The sequence below is a fragment of the Mustela lutreola genome, chromosome 16 (assembly GCF_030435805.1).
Source record: "Mustela lutreola isolate mMusLut2 chromosome 16, mMusLut2.pri, whole genome shotgun sequence".
Lineage (NCBI taxonomy): Eukaryota > Metazoa > Chordata > Mammalia > Carnivora > Mustelidae > Mustela > Mustela lutreola.
This window is the reverse complement of record NC_081305.1, coordinates 18,452,642-18,477,621: the sequence shown is the minus strand read 5'-3', so window position 1 is coordinate 18,477,621 and position 24,980 is coordinate 18,452,642. Positions and strand designations below refer to the sequence as shown.

The following is a 24,980-nucleotide window of genomic DNA, read 5'->3' as shown; positions in this document are numbered from 1 at the left end:
CCTGTGCACTTGCTTGCTCTATCAAATAAACAAATAAAATCTTTGAAAAAGGAAATAGTATGTTCATAATTTAGTAAAAGTTCCAGTAATTCTTACAGAGTTGACTCGAGAATGGATTACAATAAACAGCATGTGCCCCTTTTGTTTCATTACTGGGTTGGGTTTTGTTTTTGTTTTGGTTTTGGTTTGGTTTGGTTTGGTTTGGTTTTTTTGGTCTTAAGTAAAGAGTTTTGACATTTAATAAGCTTTTAATTGAAATTGTACTACTTTGGTCAGAACATTCCAGAACTCTCTTAAACATGCATTGTTATGCATTGTTTATTTTAAATCACAGAAGGAAGATGGCAGAACTAGTAAATTATTTGGGGGGATAGGGAGAAGTATTCATATATATTCTATAATCATATAGTGTTCATCATATTTATTTTTCTGGGTGCTGTAGATTTAAGAATTAAATTGAATATTCAGACTCTATGTGTTCTTTAGGGAAATAGTCTATTAACACACTCCTTGAAATCATAGAAAATATTAATAATGCAGTTCGTTAATGCCACGGTTGTTTGAGTGAATATATAGTCCCGAGTTCTGGATGCTAACTTCTGCCACCTAAGTTTATGACCTACAAGTGAATTATTTAATATCTCCTACTTTATATTAATTTTTTAAATTTATGTAATCTCTGCACTCAGTGTGGGGCTTGAACTTAAGACCCCAAGATCAAGAGTCACACTCTACTGAGCAAGCCACCCAGTGACCCCAATATCTGTCACTTTTAATTTCTTCAATTAAGAAATGGGTAAAGAGAATACTGTTACGCTGAAAGGAAATTTAAAAAGAAAGAAAGAAAGAAAGAAAGAAATGGATAAAGGACTCAAATAGACATTTCTGCAAAGAAGATATACAGATAGCCAATAAGCACATGAAAGATGCTCGACATCACTAATCCTTAAGGAAATACAACTGCAGTGAAAAATACTACCTTATACCCATTAACAGGGGTACTATCAAAAAAAAAACAAAAGGTGTTGACAAGGATGGAAAACTGGAACCCCTGAGCAGTGCTGGTGGGAGCATAGAAGAGTACAACTGCTGTGGAAAACTGTGGCAGTTCCTCAAAAAATTACAAAGAGAATTACCATGTGATCCAGCAATTCCACTTTGGCGTACACACGCAAAAGAACTGAAAGGATCTCGAAGACATATGTATACCCATGTTCAATACAGCATTATTCACAGTAGCTAATAAAACATAGAAACAGTCCAAGTGTCCATCAGCAGATGAATGGACAAGCAAAGTGTGGTATATAACATACAAAGGAGTATCACTGAGCCTTTTGAGGAAGGAAATTCTACAATATTATACACAATGGATGAATCTTCAGAACATTATACAAAGTGAAATAAGCCAGTCATAAAAAGACAAGTACTATATGATTTCACTTATATGATGAGGTACTTAGAGTAGTCAAATCACAGAGTAGATTGGTGGACACCAGTGGCTGGGTGGAAAGGGAATGGGAAACTGTTGTTGAATGGGTTTAGAGTTTCAGTTTTATAAAATGAAAAGAGGTATGGAGAAACTCCTGTGAAAAGGCCATAGACTCATACAGTAGAATCAGAAAATACAGAGCAGCCCGCTTCCGACCACTATTTTTCCAGATCTCCAGTGAACTTTGAATACTGGCTCGCACTGTGCCACATGCCCCAAAACCAGTGTGAGCTTTAGGTTTTCTATAGCCTACTCAGGACTCCACTCACAAACTTCCCCAGAGGGGCCCTTCACATTTGCAGGGAATCTGAAAGTCCAGACTTGATTCTGAGACTCTGGTCAGCTTATCTCCTAGAAGCTTTCATGTTAAAAGTGACATTTACAGTCCTTTACTGACACTGCCATTGCTTCTTATGTTCAGTCTTCAAAACTAAACAATGCATTATTTTAGAAATATATGCATAGGGGGATGCCTGTGGGGCTCAGTGGATTAAAGCCTCTGCCTTTGGCTCAGGTCATGATCTCTGGGTCCTGGGATCAGCCCCACTTTGGGCTCTCTGCTCAGCAGGGAGCTGTTTCCCTTCCTCTCTCTCTCTGCCTGCCTCTCTGCCTACTTGTGATCTATGTCTGTCAAATGAATAAATAGAATCTTAAAAAAACAAAAAGAAATATATGCATAGGAAAAAACATACATGCTTAGGAATAAAATGATAAAGCAAGGGAATAAATATAATTGAATTATATGGAATTAATTAGATTGGCTTTTTTGTTGAGTTTTAGGAGTTCTCAATATTAATTTTGGATATGAATCCCTTAACAGATAAATGACTTGCAAATATTTTCTTCCATTCTATGGGTTGCTTTCTGACTCTCCTGACAGCATGTATTTATTTTTTTAAAGATTTAATTTTTTTTAACTCATTGCTACATCCAGTGTGGGACTCAGACTCACGATCCTGAGATCAGCAGTCACATGCTCCACCACCTGAGCCAGCCAGGAGCCCCAGTCAGTAGTGTCTTTTGAAGCAAAAAAATTTTAAATGTTCATAAAGTCCTATTTGTGTATTTTTTATTCTTGTTATCTGTGTTTTTAGGGTCATCTCCAAGAAATCATGTCAGACCCAGTGTTGTGAAGCTTTTGTCATGTGCTTGCTTCTAAAAATTTTATAATGCCAAAATAAGAAAAAAAGGCGGTGCCTGGGTGGCTCAGTTGGTTAAGCGTCTGCCTTTGGTTCAGGTCATAAGCCCAGAGTTCTGGGATTGAGCCCCACATCGGGCTCCCTGCTCAGTGGGAAACCTGGTTCTCCCTATCCCTCTGCCTGCCTTTCCCTCCTGCTTGTGCTCTCTATCTCTGTCAAATAAGATAAAATTATTTTTAAAAATAGAGGTAAAAAAAATAAAATTTAATTTTAAAAAATTAAGTTTTGGGGCACCTGAGTGGCTAAGCCATTAGGTGTCTGCCTTCAGCTCAGGTCATGATCCCAGGGTCCTTGGATCGGGCCCAAATTGGGCTCCCTCCTCAGCAAGGAGCCTGCTTCTCCCTTTTCCACTCCCCCTTCTTATGTTTCCTCTCTTGCTGTGTCTCTCTCTGTCAAATGAATAAATAAAAATCTTTTAAAAATTTTTAAGTTTTGGGGCACCTGGGTGGTTCAGTGGGTTAAAGCCTCTGCCTTCAGCTCAGGTCATGTTCCCAGGGTCCTAGGATCAAGCTTTGCATCAAGCTCTCTGCTCAGCGGGGAGCCTGCTTCCTCCTCTCTCTCTCTCTGCCTGCCTCTCTGCCTACTTGTGATCTCTGTCAAATAAATAAATACAATCTTAAAAAAATTTTTTTTAAGTTTTATAATTTCAGGTCTTACATTTGGGTTTTTGATCCATTTTGAGTTAATTTTCGTATGTAGTATTAGGTAAGGGTCCGGTTTCATTCTTTTGCATGTGGATATCCATTTTCCCAGCACTGTTTGTTGAAAAGACTGTTCTTTCTCCATTGAATGGTCTGTCAAAAATCATTTGACCATATGCAGGAAGGTTTATATGTAAAGAATTGGAGGCTTATTATCAAATTTAAATAATTTGTATCAGACACGTTGATGGAACAGTATTTAAACACAGGCTTAATCTGATTCCAAAGCACATTTTTTCACTCTTCCCATACTGTCTTGGGACTAAGAATAGTGATATCCTTTACTTTCAAAAATAATTACAGTTGGCTCAGTCAGTAGAGCATGTTACTCTTGATCTTGGGGTTGTGAGTTCAAGCCCCACATTGGGCATAGAGCCAATTTAAAAAATAAGTACATTATGGGGTGCCTAGAAGGCTCAGTCGTTGAGTGTCTGCCTTTAGCTTGGGTCATGAACCCAGGATCCTGGGATCAAGCCCTGTGCTGGGCTCCCTGCTTGGCGGAAGGCCTGCTTTCCCCTCTCCCACTCCGCCTGCTTGTGTTCCCTTTCTCGCTGTGTCTCTCTGTCAAATAAATAAATAAAATCTTTAAAAATAAATACATTAATTAATTAAAAAATTAATTATAGTTGATTCTCATTATTTATGGTAGTTATCTTCTATAAAGTGGGTACAGACACTGAATTAATATTGAACAGTTTCTTCCAGATATGTCACAGAGTTAGATTCCTGCAAGCCCCTGGTCACAACGTATTCCTCAAGTAACCCAATATCTAATCTTGTTTTATGTGTGTTTCTGTTTAAGGACAACTTGTTTATATTTATTGTTGATTCGTTAACATTGAACACAGTAAAATGTTGGACAGCTAGGTTATCTCTAATCTTTTGCCATAATTAAAAGATAAACCCTTGGGGCATCTGAGTGGCTCAGTCCTTAAGCATCTGCCTTTGGCTCAGGTCATGATCCCAGGGTCCTGGGATCAAGCCCTGCATTGGGCTTCCTGCTCAGCGGAAGGGCTGAGCAGAAGGGCTTTCTTCCTCTCCCGCTCTCCCTGCTTATGTTCCCTCTCTCACTGTGTTTCTTTCTGTCAAATAAGATCTTTTTAAAAAAAGTTGTATTTAAAAAAAACCCTTATGGGTGAGCATCCTTGTACTTTGCTTACATTTGTGATTAAATTTTAGGATATATTCATAGGCATGACATTGTTGAGTCAAAGGAAAATTCAGATACTGCTAAAAAAAAAAATGCCTTCCCAGAATTGTTAACCAGTTTAAACTCTCTCTAACAATGTAGTAGAACCTTGGTTTCTTGCCGTATGTGGGGCTCAATCCCAGGACATTTTTTATTTTTATTTTTATTTTTATTTATTTATTTTTAAGATTTTATTTATTTATCAGAGAGAGAGAAGGGGAGAGAGCGAGCACAGGCAGACAGAATGGCAGGCAGAGGCAGAGGGAGAAGCAGGCTCCCCGCTGAGCAAGGAGCCCGATGTGGGACTCGATCCCAGGACGCTGGGATCATGACCCGAGCTGAAGGCAGCTGCCTAACCAACTGAGCCACCCAGGCGTCCCCCAGGACATTTTTTAAAAAAATTTTTGTATTTATTTAGATATACTTATCTTGTTTTAATTTGATAGATTTGATTGCTGTTAGTGGACATTTTTGACCATTTTATTTATCTTGTTTTATTTTATTTTTAAGATTTTATTTATGATAGAGAGAGATAGCGAGAGAGGGAACACAAGCACAGGGGAGATAGAGAAGGAGAGGCAGACTCCTCTCTGAGTAGGGAGCCGTATGTGGGGCTCAATCCCAGGATGCTGGGATCATGACCCCAGCCAAAGGCAGACACCCAACAACTGAGCCACCCAGGTGCCCCTTTATCTTGTTTAAAACTCTTTTTTGTTGTTGTTTAAAAAAATTTTTTTTAAAGATTTTATTTCTTTGAGAGAGAAAACGCACAGAAGTGGGGGCAGAAGGAGGAGACTCCCTGATGAGCAGGGAGCCCAACATGGGGCTCAGTCCTAGGACCCCAGGATCATGACATTTAAGCCACCCAGGCACCCCTAAACTCACTTTTTTCCAAATGATTAGCCAGTTTTCTCATTTCCACTGGCTAAGTATTCTTTTGCCATTGATTCGAAATGTTGTCTTTGTCATTTATTAAGGACTTGTAGGGGTGCCTGGGTTGCTCAGTTATTAGGTGTCTGCCTTCGGCTCAGGTCATGATCCTAGGTCCTGGGATTGATCCCCACATCTGGCCCCCTGCTTGGTGGGAAGCCTGCTTCTCCCTCTGCCACTCCCCCTGCTTGTGTTCCCTCTCTCACTGTGTCTGTCTCTATCAAATAAATAAAATTAAAAAAAAAAAAAGACGTATACTTGGTTTCATTTTTTATTTTTTGTTTATTTCAGCACGTTTTTCTGACTGCCATAGCACTAGTACATGGTACTGATTGCAATGTTAGATGTTTTAATATCTGAAAGGGCAGAAAAATAGTTTCTAATATTTTTCTTGGATAGTCTGGTTCTTTTGTACAAACTGCAGGCTTAAATCTCAAGTTCCAGAAAACATTATTTTGAGATTTCATTGGAATTTTATTAAAGTAAGTATTACCTTGGGGAAAATTGGCATTTGTAGTCATAGCGTTAGAAAATATTACATCTCACTAGTTATTCAGATCATTTCATTTTTCAAAAATTAAGTATTTTCTTCTTATAGAGTCTACATGTTTCTTTCGAAAGTCATTCTTAGGGGTGCCTGGGTGGCTCAGTGGGTTAAACCTCTGCCTTCAGCTCAGGTCATGATCTCAGGGTCCTGGGATTGAGTCCCACCTTGGGCTCTCTGCTCAGCAGGGAGCCTGCTTCCTCCCCTCTCTCTCTCTCTCTGCTTGCCTCTCTGCCTACTTGTGATCTCTATCTGTCAAATAAATAAATAAAATCTTTTTTTAAAAAAAAAATCATTCTTAGGAGAGCCTGGGTGGCTCGGTCATTAAGCGTCTGCCTTCGGCTCAGGTCATGATCCCAGGGTCCTGGGATGGAGCCTTGTGTAGGGCTCCCTGCTTGACTAGAAGCTTGCTGCTTCTCCCTCTCCCACTCCCCCTGCTTGTGTTCCTCTCTCGCGGTCTCTGTCTCTGTCAAATTAATAAATAAAATCATTTTTTTAAAATAAAATCTTTTTTAAAAACCCAAAAAACAAAATTCATTCTTAGTTGATACTTCTATTGCTATTTTATTTTATTTTATTTATTTATTTTTTTAATATTTTATTTATTTATTTGAGAGAAAGACAGTGAGAGAGAGCATGAGCGAGGAGAAGGTCAGAGAGAGAAGCAAACTCCCCATGGAGCTGGGATCCCGATGCGGGACTCGATCCCGGGAATCCAGGATCATGACCTGAGCCGAAGGCAGTCGTCCAACCAACTGAGCCACCCAGGCGTCCCTCTATTGCTATTTTAAAATAGTTTTTTTTTCCATCTTACTTTCCAAAGAGTTGAGTTGCTATTGTAATATAAGAAAGTTGTTGGTTTTTGTATATTTTTATAACCAGTCACTTGGCTGAATTCATTTCATTTAGTTTTTCAGTTGAGTATTTCGGATTTGTCAGGTAGATAATCCTCAGTCATTTATATGCAAGTTTATTAGAACTGCAGTCTTTTTATTTATTTATTTATTTATTTGGCAGAGAGAGGTCACAAGTAGGCACAGAGGCAGGCAGAGTGGGGCGGGGGAAGCAGGCTCCCCGCTGAGTGGAGAGCCAGATGCAGGGCTCCATCCGAGGACCCTGAGATCGTGACCGAGTTTAAGGCTTAACCTACTGAGCCACCCAGACACCCCTGAACTGCAGTCATTTTTTTTTTTTTAAGATTTTATTTATTTATTTAACAGAGAGAAATCACAAGTAGGCAGAGAGGCAGGCAGAGAGAGAGGAAGGGAAGCAGGCCCCCTGCTGAGCAGAGAGCCCGATGTGGGACTCTATCCCAGGACCCTGAGATCATGACCTGAGCCGAAGGCAGCGGCTTAACCCACTGAGCCACCCAGGCACCCCTGAACTGCAGTCTTTTTTTTTTTTTTTTTTTTTTTTTTAAGATTTTATTTATTTGTTTGACAGAGAGAGATCACAAGCAGGCAGAGAGAGAGAGGAGGAAGCAGGCTCCTGGCTGAGCAGAGAGCCCGATGCGGGGCTCGATCCCAGGACCCTGGGATCATGACCTGAGCCGAAGGCAGCGGCTTAACCCACTGAGCCACCCAGGCGCCCCTGAACTGCAGTCTTTAAAAGAATGTTGGAAAGCTGATGGATTCAGATTTCTTAAAATTTTACTATCGTTGATATATTCCATTAACCTTCAAAGTTAAATGAATCCTACTTATATGTAAGGGGTGAATTTGATTTTAATTCTTACAATTCTCTTTTTGTGTATTCAGCTCTTCCTTATTAAAGACTGTTAACTGATGTAGGAATCTTTTGGGTGGTAGGATGTACACCTCTTTAAAATTCCTGGTATAGTCCCACTACCCTGGATGATAATAACTTATACAAAACGATAGGTAGTAAACGTTTGTTAAATAAGGTGGATCTTTTCAAATTGAGATTATAGGGAAGCTACAAGAAACCATTTCTAAACCCCCCCGCCCTTTCTCCTCTTCTATTAATCATTATTCAAATATTTACTGAGGACTTAAGAGGCTGGTTATTCCCTCAACTATTTTCTCTAATATCTCAATTTCTAGATAAGAGTCACAAGTGTTTAAACTCTAGCAATTTACTACAGAGAAGTGAAATATTCTTTCCAATCAAAATGGGTTTTTGAGGGTGAAGTATCTGTTTCGGTTTTTGTTAAGAGCTTTGATACTTAGTTTCTGTCTATTGATTTTATGGCTTAGCACTCCTGTGCATGGGAATGTTGTTTGCAAATGTTTTTGTATTTTAATTATCTTAAAATTATTTTCTTTAAAGTCACCTAGAAAAGGTAGCCCTTTCTGCTGTTCCGTTGTAGCCTCAATTTCTGTTATCAGCACAGCTACGTAGGTGCTAGAAACACTAAACTTCTATAAATATATAGTATTGTAGAAGAAAGGGCAATCGAGGGTGCCACTTCCCTTTTTTTTTTTTTTTAAAGATTTTAATTTATTTATTTATTTGACAGAGAGAAAAGGAACACAAGCAGAGGGAGTGGGAGAGGGAGAAGTATGCTTCCCACTAAGCGGGGAGCCGGATGTGGGGCTCTATCCCAGGACCCTGAGATCATGACTTGAGCTGAAGGCAGAGGCTTAACTGAGTGAGCCACCCAGGCGCCCCTTGAGGATGCCACTCTTATTCCAAATTTAGATATTCTCAGAATAAGTAGACTCCAGACTCTCAGAGATAGAACTCTTTAGTGCACGTCGATAAATGAGAAGGCTGGGTTCTCATACCCTTTCTCTGACATTTACATTTCAAAACACAGGTTAACAAATTTTTACCTACTTAGGAAATTTGGTCCATTTACTAAATGAAGGGAATTTATCATCTCGCAGGCTCTGTGCTACAAAGATCTTGCTGCCTCTGAGGGAAAAAGAAGAATGAAGTTTTTACTGTCACGATTGAATCGTTTTTGCTTTGTACCCCCTTTTGAGAATCTGATGAAAATAGTGAACTTCTGTAGAAAAATGCACATGGGCTCAAACACATACATTTTTACATAGAATTTCAAGATGTTTCTAGTCTTTTTGGAACTTAGCCATAAACCCAAAATCTCTTAGGTTCTTTGAACTCCAGTTAACTCCTACCTTAAATAAAAGCATTGCTAAAAGTTAAGAGTGACGTAAGATCCTGTAACACAATACTTAGATATCTGATGAATCCAGTGCAAGGGGAAGTTTTTTCTTGGGAGCCTATAACTTAACCTTTAGCCACTAGGTTCCTTAATGTTTTTCTCTCTACTCACTGATATTTCATAGCTGGCTGGCTTTCCTGGGTTCTTTTCTTCTACCCAGCATACAAAAGTTGATTTCCTTACAGTTCTTCCTGGGCCCTCTTCCTTTCTCCTTCTACTTACTGCTCAGGGGGAATCTCTTCTTCTCTCTTGGATTTAAATACCACTGTATTATTGGTGGCTGCCAGATTTGCATCATCAGGCCATATCTTCTCAGAGTGCTAGAATCCCACATGCAACTGCCTACTCAAAAATTGATTTCTAGGGGTGCCTGGGTGGCTCAGTGGGTTAAGCCTCTGCCTTCGGCTCAGGTCATGATCCCAGGGTCCTAGGATCGTGTCCTGCATCGGGCTTTCTGCTCAGCAGGGAGCCTGCTTCCCCCCACCTCTCTGCCTGCCTCTCTGCCTACTTGTGATCTCTCTCTCTAATAAATAAATAATCTTTTTTAAAAAATTGATTTCTTTATCTTATAGATATCACCTATGTAACACCTATCACCTGTAATAAGTTTATTGAGGTGAAATTCATATACCATAAAATTTATGTTTTTAGAGTGTACAATTCTGGGATTTTTAGTATATTCACAAGAGTTGTGCAACCATTACCACTCCTGAATTCCAAAACATTTTCATCACCCCCAAAAGAAATCCTGTACCATTAGCAGTCACTCATTGCCCCCTTGCCCCCAGCCCTTGGCAGTGACTACTCTCCTTTCTTTTTCTCTCTGTATTTGCCTGTTCTGGACATTTCAAATAAATGGAATCCTGTAGTATGTGGCCTTTTTCTGGTTTCTTTTCAGTTAACATGATGTTTTCAAGATTCATCCATGTACCGTGTATCAGTATTTATTCCTTTTTCCTTTTTTAAGATTTTTATTCATTTATTTGGCAGAGAGAGACACACTGAGAGAGGGAACACAAGCAGGGGGAGTGGGAGAGAGAGAAGCAGGCTTCCTGCCAAGCAGGGAGCCCGATGTGGAGCTCGATTCTGGGACCCTGGGATCACGACCTGAGCTAAAGGCAGATGCCCAACGCCTGAGCCACCCAGGCACTCCTATTTATTACTTTTCATATCTAAATCGTATCCCAGTGTGTAGATAATGCCCCAGTTGGCAGTATATACGTGTTCTTGCTGAAGCTCTGCTGCCACAGTGATGAGGTACTTAGGGCTACAGAATGTGAGAATAAGGTGCTATTATGTATCATTTGGACAGAATAGAACCTCATGCTTACTGATAATAAGAGCTTGATGTGATTAAAAATTATGTAATACTATTACCTTATTTCCCCAAGAAAACACAGAATGTGGTACTGTATTCACTTTTCACTTTGTGTGAAGTCTCACATTCTCTGACACTTTTCTTTTGGAAAGATAAGCAGGCTATTGTGTTGTTTTTGTGTGTGATTAGCTGAATCTGTGTAATGCCTTTAAAGACTTTATGGACTACATTTTGCATTAAATGTTTAATTATTCCAGGGCAGTGGGTTTAATCCTGAGGGCACATTCTAGTAATATATTTTCTTTTCACTGTTGGATAAGTCATCATTATTTTCAGTGAAGGTACTTTAATGTTTAAATGGTATTATGAAATTACAAAATGGCAAACTGTTACGAGACAGAATTTTATTTTCTTCATACTTTGAGGGTGGGTATTCATGAATGTATGAAAGCGCCAAACATTTGAAGATCTACGTATAAAACTATTTATTTGAAGGTGAACATCTAAATAAACCACCAGGATCATCTAAATAGTATTTTACATATGATTCCAGGCATAAGCCTTGACTAAGAATTTTAATTACTTTTTGAATCCATTTAGGAATTTCCCAAAACAGATAAGTGGTTGCAGTGCCTGCCTGGGTGCCTCAGTCAGTTAAGCACCTGCCTTCGGCTCAGGTCATGATCCCAGGGTCCTGAGACTGAGCCCCACGTCGGGCTCCCTGCTTGGTAGGGATCCTGCTTCTTCCTCTCTCTCTGCGTGTCACTCCCTTTGCTTGTGCACTTTCTGTCTCCCTCCCTATCTCTTTCTCTGTCAAATAAATAAATAAAATCTTTAAAAAAAAAAAAAAACCAGATTAGTGGCTTTCTTTGTCATGAGGGAACTTTTATAAAGAAGTAATAAATGGGCTTTAAAAAAATTCAGTAATTTCATAAGGAAAATATTTTTGACTATAGAATTAATATGAATAAACTGGATTATGGAATAATTGACCCTAAATGATATAAATCCCTGATGAAGAACATAGAATCTGATTATGAAGGTAAATAGAAGAACTCTCTTCATGATTAGTGTGAGAATTTAAACTAATGAAGTACTTGGTAGGTGAAATGTTAAACCTTCACTGTATGGCACCGTATCCCTGCTAGAAAGAGTAGGTGGAGATCTTGATTACAAGATGTGTTAAATGGACTTAGATTGATAGATGGTGAGAAGGGATATTGTTTTTAGGTTTTGTGAGGTGTTGAAAATGAGATTGTCTTAGTCACTTGTTTGATGAGGTACGTATTAGTGGAGTTTTAAATTCACAATGTGGAAGAAAATGAGCACTTATCAGAACAGAAGGAAATGTGTGGTTAAACGGTTTCAGCTGTAACTGTAGACTGTTTCCCTTGGTCCAAATGGGAGGAGAAATGGAACCTTATGTTTTGGGCTTTTTTCCCATTATAAATAGAAATTAGTTCAGCCTGGAGCCTTTAACCAAGAAAAAAAGCTGTGTCTAGTAGTAGAGGGGAACGACAAAAATGTATACTAAGATGGCGTAAATCTTGTAGGTTTGATTTTACAGGTGTCTCAGTTGTCGTCTTTGAGCATATTTATAGTTATGGACAGTCAGTTATTCTTATTAAACCTCTCGAAAAACAAGAATGCCCCAAGATTGTTGAAGAAACTGCTGAATTGAATAAAGAAAAAGGTGATGCTTCCAGCTTTTTCCTAAGAATGAAGACTGTCTTAACCAATTTTATATAATTACAGTAATAAATAATGCTAATTTTAGCTCACAGAAGCTCTTGGATTATCGAAATAAAATATATTTGATACAGACAAATGAAGAACTTTATTCATAAAGATACAGTTGATAACCTGAAGTTTTGAAAAATCATGGAAGTCCTGCTTTCTCTGCATTTAAATGATAAGAATCTGTGCTAGTTTTTTAAAAATATTTTATTTATTTATTTGACAGACAAATCACAAGTAGGCAGAGAGGCTGGCAGAGAGAGAGGAGGAAGCAGGCTCCCCGCTGAGCAGAGAGCCCAGTTCGGAGCTTGATCCCAGGACCCTGGGATCATGACCTGAGCCAAAGGCAGAGGCTTATTAACCCATTGAACCACGCAGGTGCCCCTCTGTGTTGGTTTTTATCCTGAAGTCCATGTTAAATGAGGTCGAGAAGACCTTTTTTTTTTTTTTTTTTTTTTTTTTTTGAGAAGACCTTTTTTTTCTAAAATTACTATTAGGATAATGTAGTATTAGGAAAGTGGGGACTGTAGGAATTGTAATAAATTTCTTATATTTCTTACTGTATCATAATAAAACTTTCATCCTGTGATAGCACTCGCACCTTTCCTTCCTTGATGGATCCTTAATGGCTCATGAGAACAGTTATATTTTCAGGCACTATGGGAATTTGGCAATTGAAAATGAAACTGGTCTGGAATTAGGAATTATACCTAAGGTGACTTTTGCTTTAGAATTATTTATATTTATTTGACAAATGTTGTATCACTTATGTTTCTTTGGTTAAAAGCAGTAGAAATCAACTCTGGCCAACTGAAGAAAAGAAAAAGAAGAAAGCAGCATTACTTCATGGGAAGCTATGATGGAGCTTATAAAACTGAAGGCAACTACGAGGAACCTGATCCTGATCCAAAGGGGGGATCCAAAGTAGAGGGAAACTGTGTGTGCTTTCTTTAGGGGCTGGTGAATTCCAGTTTTCCATCTTTATAGCTTTTTACCCAAGGTTCAAAAATCAAGGCAAAGTACCTGATTGTCCTAGCTTCAGCTGGAAGAACCTACTTCAAGTATCATTTTACTATACTTTTTACAAAATCTGCATAACTTTTTTTTTTTTTTTTGAGCTAATTTGAGGGGCATCTAGATGGCTTAGTTGGTTAAGTATCTACCTTCAGCTCAGGTCATGATCTTAGGGTCCTGGGATCAAGTTCCATGGCAGGCTCCCTGCCCACTGGGGAGTCTGCTTGTCCCTCTGCCTTCCCCCCAGCTTATGCTCTCTCTGTCTCTCTCTCACTCTCTCAAATAAAGAAATAAATAAAATCTTTAAAAAAAAACCAATTTGAGGGACGCCTGGGTGGCTCAGTTGGTTAAGCAGCTGCCTTCGGCTCGGGTCATGATCCCAGCGTGCTGGGATCGAGTCCCACATCAGGCTCCTTGCTCGGGGGGGGGGGGGGGGGGGGAGCCTGCTTCTCCCTCTGCCTCTGCCTGTCATTCTGTCTGCCTGTGCTCGCTCTCTCCCCCTCTCTCTCTCTGATAAATAAATAAAATCTTTTAAAAAAAAACTAATTTGAAAGAATTGTGATATGAAATAAAGTCCTTTTTTTAAAGATTTATTTATTTTAGAGAAAGAGAGCATGAGCAAGTGAGAGGGAGGGGCCGAGGGGGAGAGAGAGAATCCTATGCAGATTCTCTGCTGAGCCTGGAGCCTGATGTACTGCTCAATCCCACAACTGAAATCATGACCTGAGCCAGAACCAAGAGTTGGACGCTCAACTGACTGAGCCACCCACGTGCTCCTACAATTCTTTACTTTATAATTGTATTCATTTTTTTCCCCTAAGAAAACCACAGGTTTCCTTAGTAAGCTTATACTTCATTTCTTATGTGTGTGATGGCTTATCATTGGTTTTCGTCCTTTTTTTCTGTGTCTTAGGTGTATTTGAAGGCTCCCATGATTCTGAATGGAGTCTGTGTTATCTGGAAAGGCTGGATTGACCTCCAGAGACTGGATGGTATGGGCTGCTTGGAGTTTGATGAGGAGCGAGCCCAGGTAGGGTGACGTCAGGCTCCACTGAGCACGGTCCCTTTCTGTACCACTAATCTTGCCTTCATCTGTGTATCTGTTTTACCCCATCTTTAACAGTAAGTATAAAAAGTCATGTTCAGGTGGTATTGAAGAATTCTGAAGATCGATGTTGAGACCCATTTTGGTTCTAGTTTGGGGAAGTTTTTCCTTCATTGGTTCTAAATTTCATTGGATTATTCCTATCTGCTCAGTGGGGCACTTCCAAGTCCAGTACATGGTTCTGTTTCATATTTGTTCTTTTTTTTTTTTTTTTTTTTTAAGATTTTATTTATTTATTTGACAGAGAGAAATCACAAGTAAGCAGAGAGGCAGGCAGAGAGAGGAGGAAGCAGGCTCCCTGCTGAGCAGAGAGCCCGATGCGGGACTCGATCCCAGGACCCTGAGATCATGACCTGAGCCGAAGGCAGCGGCTTTACCCACTGAGCCACCCAGGCGCCCTCATATTTGTTCTTGACCTTTAGAACATTATCAGGGGGAAAAAACAGTTCAAAATAAAATACAAAATTTCTGGAGTGGCTCAGGAAGGAGTTTGGCAAATCATCTCCCCAAAAAGCAGTGATTAAAGTGGACAAAATTGTTTAAGAAAAAAAAAATTAAGGTCTCTGGAAATTAACCAAAGGCCATACATTGAGAAGTATTTATTCAAACAAAGCTATTGAATTTCAGTAATTTGACAGAGAGAGATCACAAGTAGGCAGAGAGGCAGGTGGGTGCGGGGAGTAGGGAGAAGCAGGCGCCCTGTGGAGCAGAGAGTCTGATGCAGGGCTCGATCCCAGGATCCTGGGATCATGACCTGAGCTGAAGGCAGAGAGGCTTTAACCCACTGAGCCACCCAGGCGCCACAGTCTGTGGTGTTTTAGTCAGTAGTGAGCGCTTCCATCCCTTCCCTTATCTCTGTGGTCTCTCAGGCAAGGAAGGCAGGGCAATCCATGAAGACTGGCAGCTCTGCTGTCCTATCAGAAGGAGCTGACTTTATTTAGAGCAGTGTTTGAAAAAAATCCATGCCCAGGGATGGTATCAAAAACAATAGAGGGGCACCTGGGTGGCTTAGTGGGTTGAGGCCTCTGCCTTTGGCTCGGATCATGATCTTGGGGTCCTGGGATCGAGCCCTGCATTGGGCGGGGGGGGGTGTGTGTGTGTGTGTGTCTCTGCTCAGCAGGGAGCCTGCTTCCTCCTCTCTGCCTGCCTTTCTGCATACTTGTGATCTCTGTCTGTCAAATAAATAAATTAAAAAACAACAACAACAACTTGGGATGCCTGGGTGGCTCAGTGGGTTAAGGCCTCTGCCTTCGGCTCAGGTCGTGATCCCAGGGTCCTGGGATCGAGTCCCGCATCGGGCTCTCTGCTCGGCAGGGAGCCTGCTTCCTCCTCTCTCTGCCTGCCTCTCTGCCTCCTTGTGATTTCTGTCTATCAAATAAATAAATAAATCTTTAAAAAAAAACAACAACAACAACAATAGAGGTTTCTGGCAAACCTTCTAAGAAGGCAGATGTTGTGGGAAGCATCCAAATGGCAGACTAGCCAGAAATTTATCAGAGAGATCTAGGGAAATGGGCCACTAACGTGGGCCCTAATAAAATCACACATACTTCTCATGATTCAGAAGACTATGTGCATGTGTGAGGCAGCACCCATTCAGGACAGAACCAAGTGGACCCTTGCAAGCTACTAGTATACATAGGGCATGTAGAGTGATGAACTCCCTGCACTTTGGAAGTATTGAAGCTGCACACAGATCCAGTGACAAAAGACAGAAGCCTGTTGGCTCAAGGTGTTTAAGCAAAACCCCTGAACAGTCATTGCCTGATCATTAAGTTAGGCTAACCCAGGGCAACCCCCTAGGAAGTTAGGCCTAAGAAGAAAACAAAACAAAACAAAACTAAGCAATGACACCAGAGGCTAAACATTACTGGGGAAACAAATTCTACAGGATTAGACCAGGTTTAAAAAAAAAAAAAAAAAAAGGTCAGGTAACTCACTAAACAGATAAAAATAGCAACAACACAGTGGAGTTAGGAGTCAGAATTCAGAATTGCTATAGCATATTATCTAAAATGTTCCATTTTCAGGGGACCTGGGTGGCTCAGTTGGTTAAGTGGTTGCCTTCAGCTCAGGTCATGCATGATCCTAGAGTCCTTTGAGCTCTTCACTGGTCTCTCTGCTCAGCAAGGAGTCTGCTTCTCCCTCTCATTGTGCCTGCTGCTCCCCCTGCTTATGCTCTCTCTGTCAGATAAATAAATAAACTTAAAAAAAAAAAAAGCTACCTTTGAGGGACCCCAGTTGTTTGTTCTTAGTGACAAAGCCCTAAAAGCAATTATTTATCAGTTCAAAGAATTACAGGAAAATTCTTCCTTTAAATAGTTAAAGGAGAATTATGATGGCAATGACTTACCAAATGGAGAATATCAATAGAGAGATCACTCAACAGCAGATTTGAGCTGGCAGAAGAAAAAAGTAGTGAATTTGAACATAGATTAATGGAAATTATCCAGTGTCGGAAGAACAAAAAGAAAAGCAAAGAGTCTCAGATACTATGGAATAGCAGTGTGCCTACCAAAATGTACATGTGACGTAAGTTCCAGAAGGAGAAGGAGGAGGCAGTTTAAGAAATAATAACTGGTGTGGGTTACCTGGGTGGCTCAGTTGGTTAAGCATCTGCCTTCAGCTCAGGTCATGATCCCAGGGTCCTGGGATTGAGTCCCACATCGGGCTCCTTGCTCAGCAGGGAGCCTGCTTCTTGCTCTGCCTGTTCTGCTTGCAGCTCTCTGTGCTTCTGCTCTCTCTGACAAATAAATAAATAATCTTAAAAAAAAAAAAAGAGAGAGAGAGAGAGAGAGAAATAATAACTGGTGAAAATGTCCAAATTGTTTGAAAATACTCATTTCTTTTTTTTTTTTTTTAAGATTTTATTTATTTGACAGAGAGAGATCACAAGCAGGCAGAGAGGCAGGCAGAGAGAGAGGGGGAAGCAGGCTCCCTGCTGAGCAGAGATCCTGATGTGGGGCTAGAGCCCGATGTGGGGCTTGATCCTAGGACCCTGAGATCATGACCTGAGCCAAAGGCAGAGACCTTAACCCACTTGAGCCACCTAGGCACCCAATATAAAAAAAAAGAAAGGAAGGAAGAATCCCTGCTTTCTTGACTTCTACAGAGATAAGGAATTACCAACTCTTTCAGAAAAATAGTAAATAATCCTCAATTTAGAAGGCTTTTTCTGTAAGAAGTGATACAGTAGATTACATTTATATAAGGTAAAATTTCAGACTTAATTTCTAAAACGAGTATTTTGTGAAAATGATAACGTTTTAAGTTTAATCCACCATATCTTCCATACTTAGAATTTTCCAAATCTTGTTTCCCCAGTCTATAACCTGAGCTTTGTCATTACAAAGTTAGTACCATCTGTTGTGATTATAAACTAATACAATTACAGGTCTTACACAATGTAAAGATTTTAAAGCAGGAGACTCCAAACATTGAATCAGCAGTGAGCACTTCTGTAATACCTTCCCTATCCCAAAATCATCTGTCAGATATGTACAAGTTAGGAATGGGGGCTTCATTGTCATACAATTATGAATCCTAACCCCACTGCTTACATCTGTTATGGACTGAATATTTGTGTTCCCCCAAAATTCATATGTTAAAGCCTCAACCCCCAATGTGACTGTATTTGGAGATAGGACCTTTATGGGGAGTAGCTAAGGTCAAATGAGGGTCATAAGAGTGGGGCCCGGATATGGTAGGATTAGTGTCCTGATAAGAAGAGATACACAAGAGAGCTTGTTCGTTTTCTCTGTCTGCTGTATGAGGACAGTATTCTTTAACAGATACTGAGGTATCTGGTACCTGGTAAGCTAAGAGATAAACAATATGGTCGCAATTCCATTTTAATTAAAGTTCGTGAGTATTTCAGCTGAAGTATTTTCACCAGTATTGTCTTTTTGCCTTTTTTTTTTTTAAGATTTTATTTATTTATTTGACAGAGAGATCACAAGTAGGCAGAGAGGCAGGCAGAGAGAGGGGGGGAAGCAGGCTCCCCGCCGAACAGAGAGCCTGATGGGGGCTTAATCCCAGGATCCTGAGACCATGACCTGAGCTGAAGGCAGAGGCTTAAACCACTGAGCCACCCAGGTGCCCCTCTTTTTGCCTTTATTCAGAGTACTTTTGACTAATGTTGGCAAGGATATGGAACAATAGGTGGTGTGTTGGTTATGTCAAATTGACATAACAATTGGAAAACTGGCAATACATACTAAAACTGCAAATTACATATACCTATGATCCAGCAGTTCTAGTCTAAGTCATGGTGTGCAAAGGAATTGAATACAAAATTCATTAAGAGATATGTACTGGACTTGTAGCAGCACTAGGAATAGAAACTGCAAACTGCTCAAGTGCCAGTTAACAGTGGAATGAATAAATGGCTCATTTGCAAAGAAATGCAATGATAATGAAAAACTACAACTAGCACACCAATATGGATGGATTTTACAAATATATTGAGTATATCCAAAAAGGACATGCTGCATGAATCCATTCATCTGAAAGTACAGAAATGGGCAAAACTGAAAAGTTTTTAGAAATAAGGATAATGGCTTATCCCTGAGAGAGGAGGCTACATAGTGGAATGGAGCAGAAAGAGACTTGTGAGATGCTATTACTGTTCTGTTTCTTCCTATGGATTCTAGTTACATGGAAAGTTCAGTTTGTGGAAATTCATCAGACTGTAATTTAGGACAGTGCTGCCCAGTAGAATTCAGATGTGAACCACATAATATAATTGAAGTTTTTCTAGAAGCCACATTAAAAAAATAAAAAGAAGCAATTGTATTTAATTTTTATATTATATTTTGTTTAACCCAGTATATCCAAAATATCATACTTGAACATAAAATTAATATAAAAATTTACTGAGATGTTTCACATTTGTTTCTTTGTAACAAATACTTGAAATCCACTGTGTATTTTCCATGTACAGACTCAGGCTAGCTACGTTCCCTTTTTTTTTTTTTTCGATTTATTTATTTGAGAGAGAGAGTGCAAACAGGGGAAGAGGGTCAGAGGGAGAGAATCCTCAAGGAGACTCTCTGCTGAGTGAAGATGCCAATGTGGGGCTTGATCTCATGACCCTAGATCATGACCTGAGCCGAAACCAACAGTAGGATGCTCAACCAACTGAACCATGCAGGCGCCCACAAATTAGCTACATTTCAAGTGTGCGGTAGTCACATATGGCCAGTTGCTACCATATTAGACAGGAAAGCCTTAATATAAGTATACTCTTTTGAAAATATAATGTATGACAATAATAAAATGTCTTAAAAGTTTACCACTAATGAATATAATTCTGAGTATAATTGTAGAAATAATTAAATCATGTTTATTGATTATATTTTCATCATTCAATTTATTTTCTCTAATTTGTAGGGATAAAATTCAGGGTTGTCTTTATGCTTTTGGTTTTCAATAATTGTAACTCTCTAAAAGCTTAAAAATCAAATTTTTGACACTTCACCATTGGATACTTTCATCAGAGATTTCCAGCAAATTTTGAACGAGGTGTAACTGAATACTCATTTACCATAAAAAGGTCAGTGCCAGTGAAGGACCTGTGTTGATTTCAGAGCCATTGCTCAAAGAAGGCTCAAATTTTCTAAAATCCAAGAAGTGGGTTTACGGTTCTGATGAGTTTTTTATATTCAACATCAGTTTTATCAATTCTACAGTTCTGTTACTTTGTAGATACACAAATTTCTAATTTATACAACTATGACTTCTAAATGATTGGCAGACTATCTTCTTTGGATATAGTTATGAAATACATATGCTACATCTTGTTCCTAGTAAATTTCTATTTCATAGTTTTTTAAAAAGTTATTTATTTATTTATTTGAGAGAGAGATTGACCATGTGCATGAGGATGGGGAAGGGGGCAGAGGAAGAGAAAGAGAATCCCATACTCCCTGCTGAGCACAGAGCGCAAGGTGGGCTCAATTCAGATCCCACAACTGGGAGATCATGACCTTGAGCCAAAACCAAGAGCCAGATACTCAACCGACTGAGCTACCCAGAAGCCCCTCTGTTTTTTTGTTTTTAAAAATTTACTGAGAATATTACTTTTTTTCTTTTCTTTGTTCTTTTTTTAAGAGAGAGAAGGGCAGAGGGAGAGAGAATTGTAAGCAGGCTCCATGCCTACCTCGGGACTGGACTTAGGGCTGGATCTCACAACCCTGAGATCATGACTTAAGCTGAAATCGAGAGTCAGACACAGGCGCCTGGGTGGCTCAGTGGGTTAAGCCTCTGCCTTCAGCTCAGGTCATGATCCCAGGGTACTGGGATTGAGTCCTGCATTGGAGCCTGCTTCTCTCTTTCTCTGCCTCCCTCTCTGCCTATTTGTGATCTTTGTCGGTCAAATAAATAAATAAAAATCTTAAAAAAAAAAAAAGAGTCAGACAGTAAACTGAGCCACCCAGGCATCCTAGGAATGTTACTCTTTATACAGTGTGTGCTCCACCAGCAATTGTATTATCAATATAAGAGCGAATAGTTTTATCTTCCCTGTTGTACTTTTTAAATTAATTTGCTTTGGCAGTCAGAAAAAAAGATGTTTCAGGGGCCTGGCTGGCTCTGTCAGTGTAGCACCAACTGTTGATTTGGGGATTGTGAGTTCAGACCCCATGTTTGGTGTAGAGAGTACTTAAAAATAAAACCCTAAAAAAAAAAAAAGATATTACACCTTTAATGTAGTGAACTTTACAAAGCTTAATGGGGGGGTGGCGCCTGGGTGGCTCAGTGGGTTAAGCTTCTGCCTTCAGCTCAGGTCGTGATCTCTGGGTCCTGGGATCTGAGCCCCGCATTGGGGTCTCTGCTTGGCAGGGAGCCTGCTTCCCCGTCTCTCTTTCTGCCTGCCTCTCTGCCTACTTGTGATCTCTTTCTCAAATAAATATAAATACATATATACATACACACACCAAAATTTAATTTTGGTTCTATGATCAAGTTAGAAAAATGGAACCTGGGGCACCTGGGTGGCTCAGTGGGTTAAGCCGCTGCCTTCGGCTCAGGTCATGATCTCAGGGTCCTGGGGTCGAGTCCCGCATCGGGCTCTCTGCTCAGCAGGGAGCCTGCTTCCCCTCTCTCTCTCTGTCTGCCTCTCCGTCTACTTGTGATTTCTCTCTATCAAATAAATAAAATCTTTAAAAAAAAAAAAAAAAAAAAAAAAAAAGAAAAATGGAACCATTATTTGAATTAACAGACTTCCTATTTAACATACCTGATGACACTGATGTAAAACTGATGTCCTTTTGCTCTTGGCAAGGTTTTTGTTAATTAAATCAGCACATAAACAGCTTTGCTTTTTGTATGTGCATGATAATGTGATTTGAATCATTTGTCATTTGTCAGTGAATTAAATCACTTGATTTAAATGAAGTTGTGTTTTGCAGAGTGATGTTAAATGTACCGGTTGCAGCTGCTCGTGTTAAATTGTCGCCTTTGAAGTATATGTTGATGCTTCTTCAGCAGTTTTATTTCTTTTGGTTTTCATGTGATCAGTGATACCATTCTGGTCTTCATAGAGAATAGTAAATGTCGTTATTTTATGCAAATTACGTGTTCATCATCAGCTTTCTTGGAATGAATTTGATTCTTAATTTTTCATTAAACCTGGACTTTGTTTTTAAATTCACTTCTGCAGAAAGATATTACTAAACTGTAAAATGAATATAGTTAGAGATTTAGGCAATACAATGAAGACAAAATCAAGAAGCAGGAATGTTGAGAATATTCTGTATATGCTGTGTGACAGGACTGCAAAGCCTTTATTTGCCATGTGGATTTCACTATACCCATCTTTTATGATGATTTCACCTGACTCCTTTGGACAGATCATGGTTAAGACATAGTGTTGGGGCGCCTGGGTGGCTCAGTGGGTTAAGCCGCTGCCTTCGGCTCAGGTCATGATCTCGGAGTCCTGGGATCGAGTCCCGCATCGGACTCTCTGCTCAGCGGAGAGCCTGCTTCCCTCTCTCTCTCTGCCTGCCTCTCCATCTACTTGTGATTTCTCTCTGTCAAATAAATAAACAAAATCTTTAAAAAAAAAAAAAAAAAGACATAGTGTAACAAGTAGCTAATGGGGACGAGAGTGTCAACAGCTGCTCCCACTGCCATCTGAGATCAGATAGAATGAGTTGTCCCTAGCCATTTTGAGCAAACTTTATGGGTGAGTATGTCATTTTATCAGGAGTTTCCCTGTATGATGCCCTTGAAGGGGGTAGGTGTTAGTTAAGAATAACACTGGTCATTGCCAATCATCTTTAAAATTAAAGTGCAGGGGTGGGGGCGCCTGGGTGGCTCAGTGGGTTAAAGCCTCTGCCTTCGGCTCAGGTCATAACCTCAGGGTCCTGGGATCGAGCCCCGAATCGGGCTCTCTGCTCAGCAGGGAGCCTGCTTCCTCCCCTCCTCTCTCTGCCTGCCTCTCTGCCTACTTGTGATCTCTATCTGTCAAATAAATAAATAAAATCTTTAAAAAAATAAAAAATAAAAAATAAAGTGCAGGGGTGCCTGGGTGGCTCAGTGGGTTAAGCCTCTGCCTTCCGCTCAGGTCATGATCTCAGGGTCCTGGGATTGAGCCCCACATCCAGCTCTCTGCTCAGCAGGGAGCCTGCTTCCCCCTTCCCCTCTGCCTGCCTCTCTGCCTCGTTGTGATCTCTCTCTCTGTCAAATAAATAAATAAAATCTTTAAATAAGTAAACAAGTAAATAAATAAATAAAATTAAAGTGCAGACTGTTCACTGCACATACATTTCACCTTTTGCTAGAAAGGACTCAGACAGAAGCTGGAGTTAGAAACCAGAGAGCTACCAAATCTCTCTTGGCTTATTTTACTACAACTATTAGTAATAATACTTCCTTTCTTGTAATTAAATAAAAATATGTGACCATTGCTAGAATATACATTAGCAGCTAATAACTTCCTTAGGGAATTAGATCACATTTCATGTTATATGCTCTAATTTCATCATGTAATACTCCTCTACTGTACTTAAACTTGACATTTATATATTGATTTTTGTAATTATTTGTTCATCATCTCCTGCCCTACTAGACCAGAGACTGTGAGAAGAAGCACAATTGTTCCCTCACATTGTATCCATGGCACCTTAGCACAGTGACTTGGACATAATAAAGACTCAAACATTTGTAGAATGAATGAAAAAGTGATTGAATGCACAGGACAGAAGTACCCTGTTATCAGTAGATGTGTCCCAGTTGATAACTAAACAGTGGAAAGTCCTTGGGAGTTGGGTACAGTGTTCTTTTGCAGGTACCTCAAGCTCGTATGGTATATTCTGAGAATACAGTAGGAATGTGTAATGATATTTAGTCAGAGGTGTAAATTTGACATACCTGTAAATGCTTGTAAAATAATTGATAGCACTTATTGTATGTTGTCCGATAATATGCTTAAGCATGTTTTATATGTTATTTAATCTTTACAGCAGTCTTACAAAGTAGGTATTACTACTATGCCCATTTTACATGTGAGTTTACTGAGGCATAGAAAAATGAAATGCCTTCCCCTGTGTCATAAACCTATAGAATAGCTTTCTATTCAAAGAATAGAAATTTGATTACACCTTTCAGTTTTGTTTAAGTTACAGTATCTTGTCATTGACAATTTTAAGTATTAAACAACCATACTAATAGTGACAAAACATGCATCACACAGAACACAATACCAAGCGGTATAGGTATGTTCCAGATAGGTGCAGCACACACTTAGAGGACAGTGGTTGTGGGTGTTCTCATCTTCCTGCTGTGCTGTGTGATTACATCTCCGTTGTGTTTGCACAATGGCTGCTGTATCTCTGGGCATAGTATCAGCTCATAGGAAGGAGAAAAGATGAAATGTCTCTTAAATGACTTTCTTAGAAGCCCCATTAGGTGACTTATGCTTCCGTCTGATTGGTTAGAACTGAGTTACTGGTCACCCCTTGCTGCAGTGAATCTAGGAAGGTGAATATTGATGACTTTGGGGTATTTTTATCTTTTAGTTTCTTCCAATGTACCATAAAAAAAAATCCTAGTATTAAGTGTAGGACTGCAAAGGTTGAGCATCCTGTGCTATAGACAATGAGAGAGCTTTTTTTAAGTTGGGGGTGTTGTGGTCAGATTGTGCCTCAGGCATGCTCTGACGGCTGTGTGGTAGATTGGGGATGACGGAAGGGAAGCAGGAAGAGACTGGTTAAGAGACCTTTGCAGTAATTTTAATAAGTGATCTTAGAAGCCTGAACTAGGAAAATGTAGAAAATAAAGAACACGTTAAGTTTCCAAAAGTATTTAGGAGATCTTATGGCTAGGACTTGGTGGTTGATGAACTCTATGGAGACAGGAGAGTGAAGAGCCACAGATGTCTCAGATTGCTGGCAGAAATGAACGGGTGGTGCCGCGAATGGAAACTAAAGGGGAGTAAAAGAGAAAGTTCAAATCGGTTGTCCCTTAGATGCAGTGAATTTCAGGTATCTGGATTTTCTTCATGTGTAGATCTTTATTTATTGGGAAAGGGTTAGGATAGACTTGTTATATCTTTTTTGTTTTATAAGATTTTATTTATTTATTTGACAGACAGAGATCACAAGTA

The 24,980-nt window shown here is 39.7% G+C and overlaps 2 protein-coding genes across 3 annotated transcripts in view; one reads left to right on the top strand and one right to left on the bottom strand.

Annotated features, from left to right (window-relative positions):
* EXOC3L1 (exocyst complex component 3 like 1) overlaps positions 1-24,980 on the bottom strand; it is a 123,198-nt gene that overhangs the window by 5,392 nt on the left and 92,826 nt on the right. The gene's annotated exons all lie outside the window — the stretch shown is intronic.
* CBFB (core-binding factor subunit beta) overlaps positions 1-24,980 on the top strand; it is a 61,823-nt gene that overhangs the window by 18,624 nt on the left and 18,219 nt on the right. For both annotated transcript variants that reach the window (XM_059151789.1, XM_059151790.1), the window contains exon 4: positions 14,183-14,299. In XM_059151789.1, the coding sequence (XP_059007772.1) occupies positions 14,183-14,299 (117 nt within the window). The remainder of the gene's footprint in view (positions 1-14,182; positions 14,300-24,980) is intronic.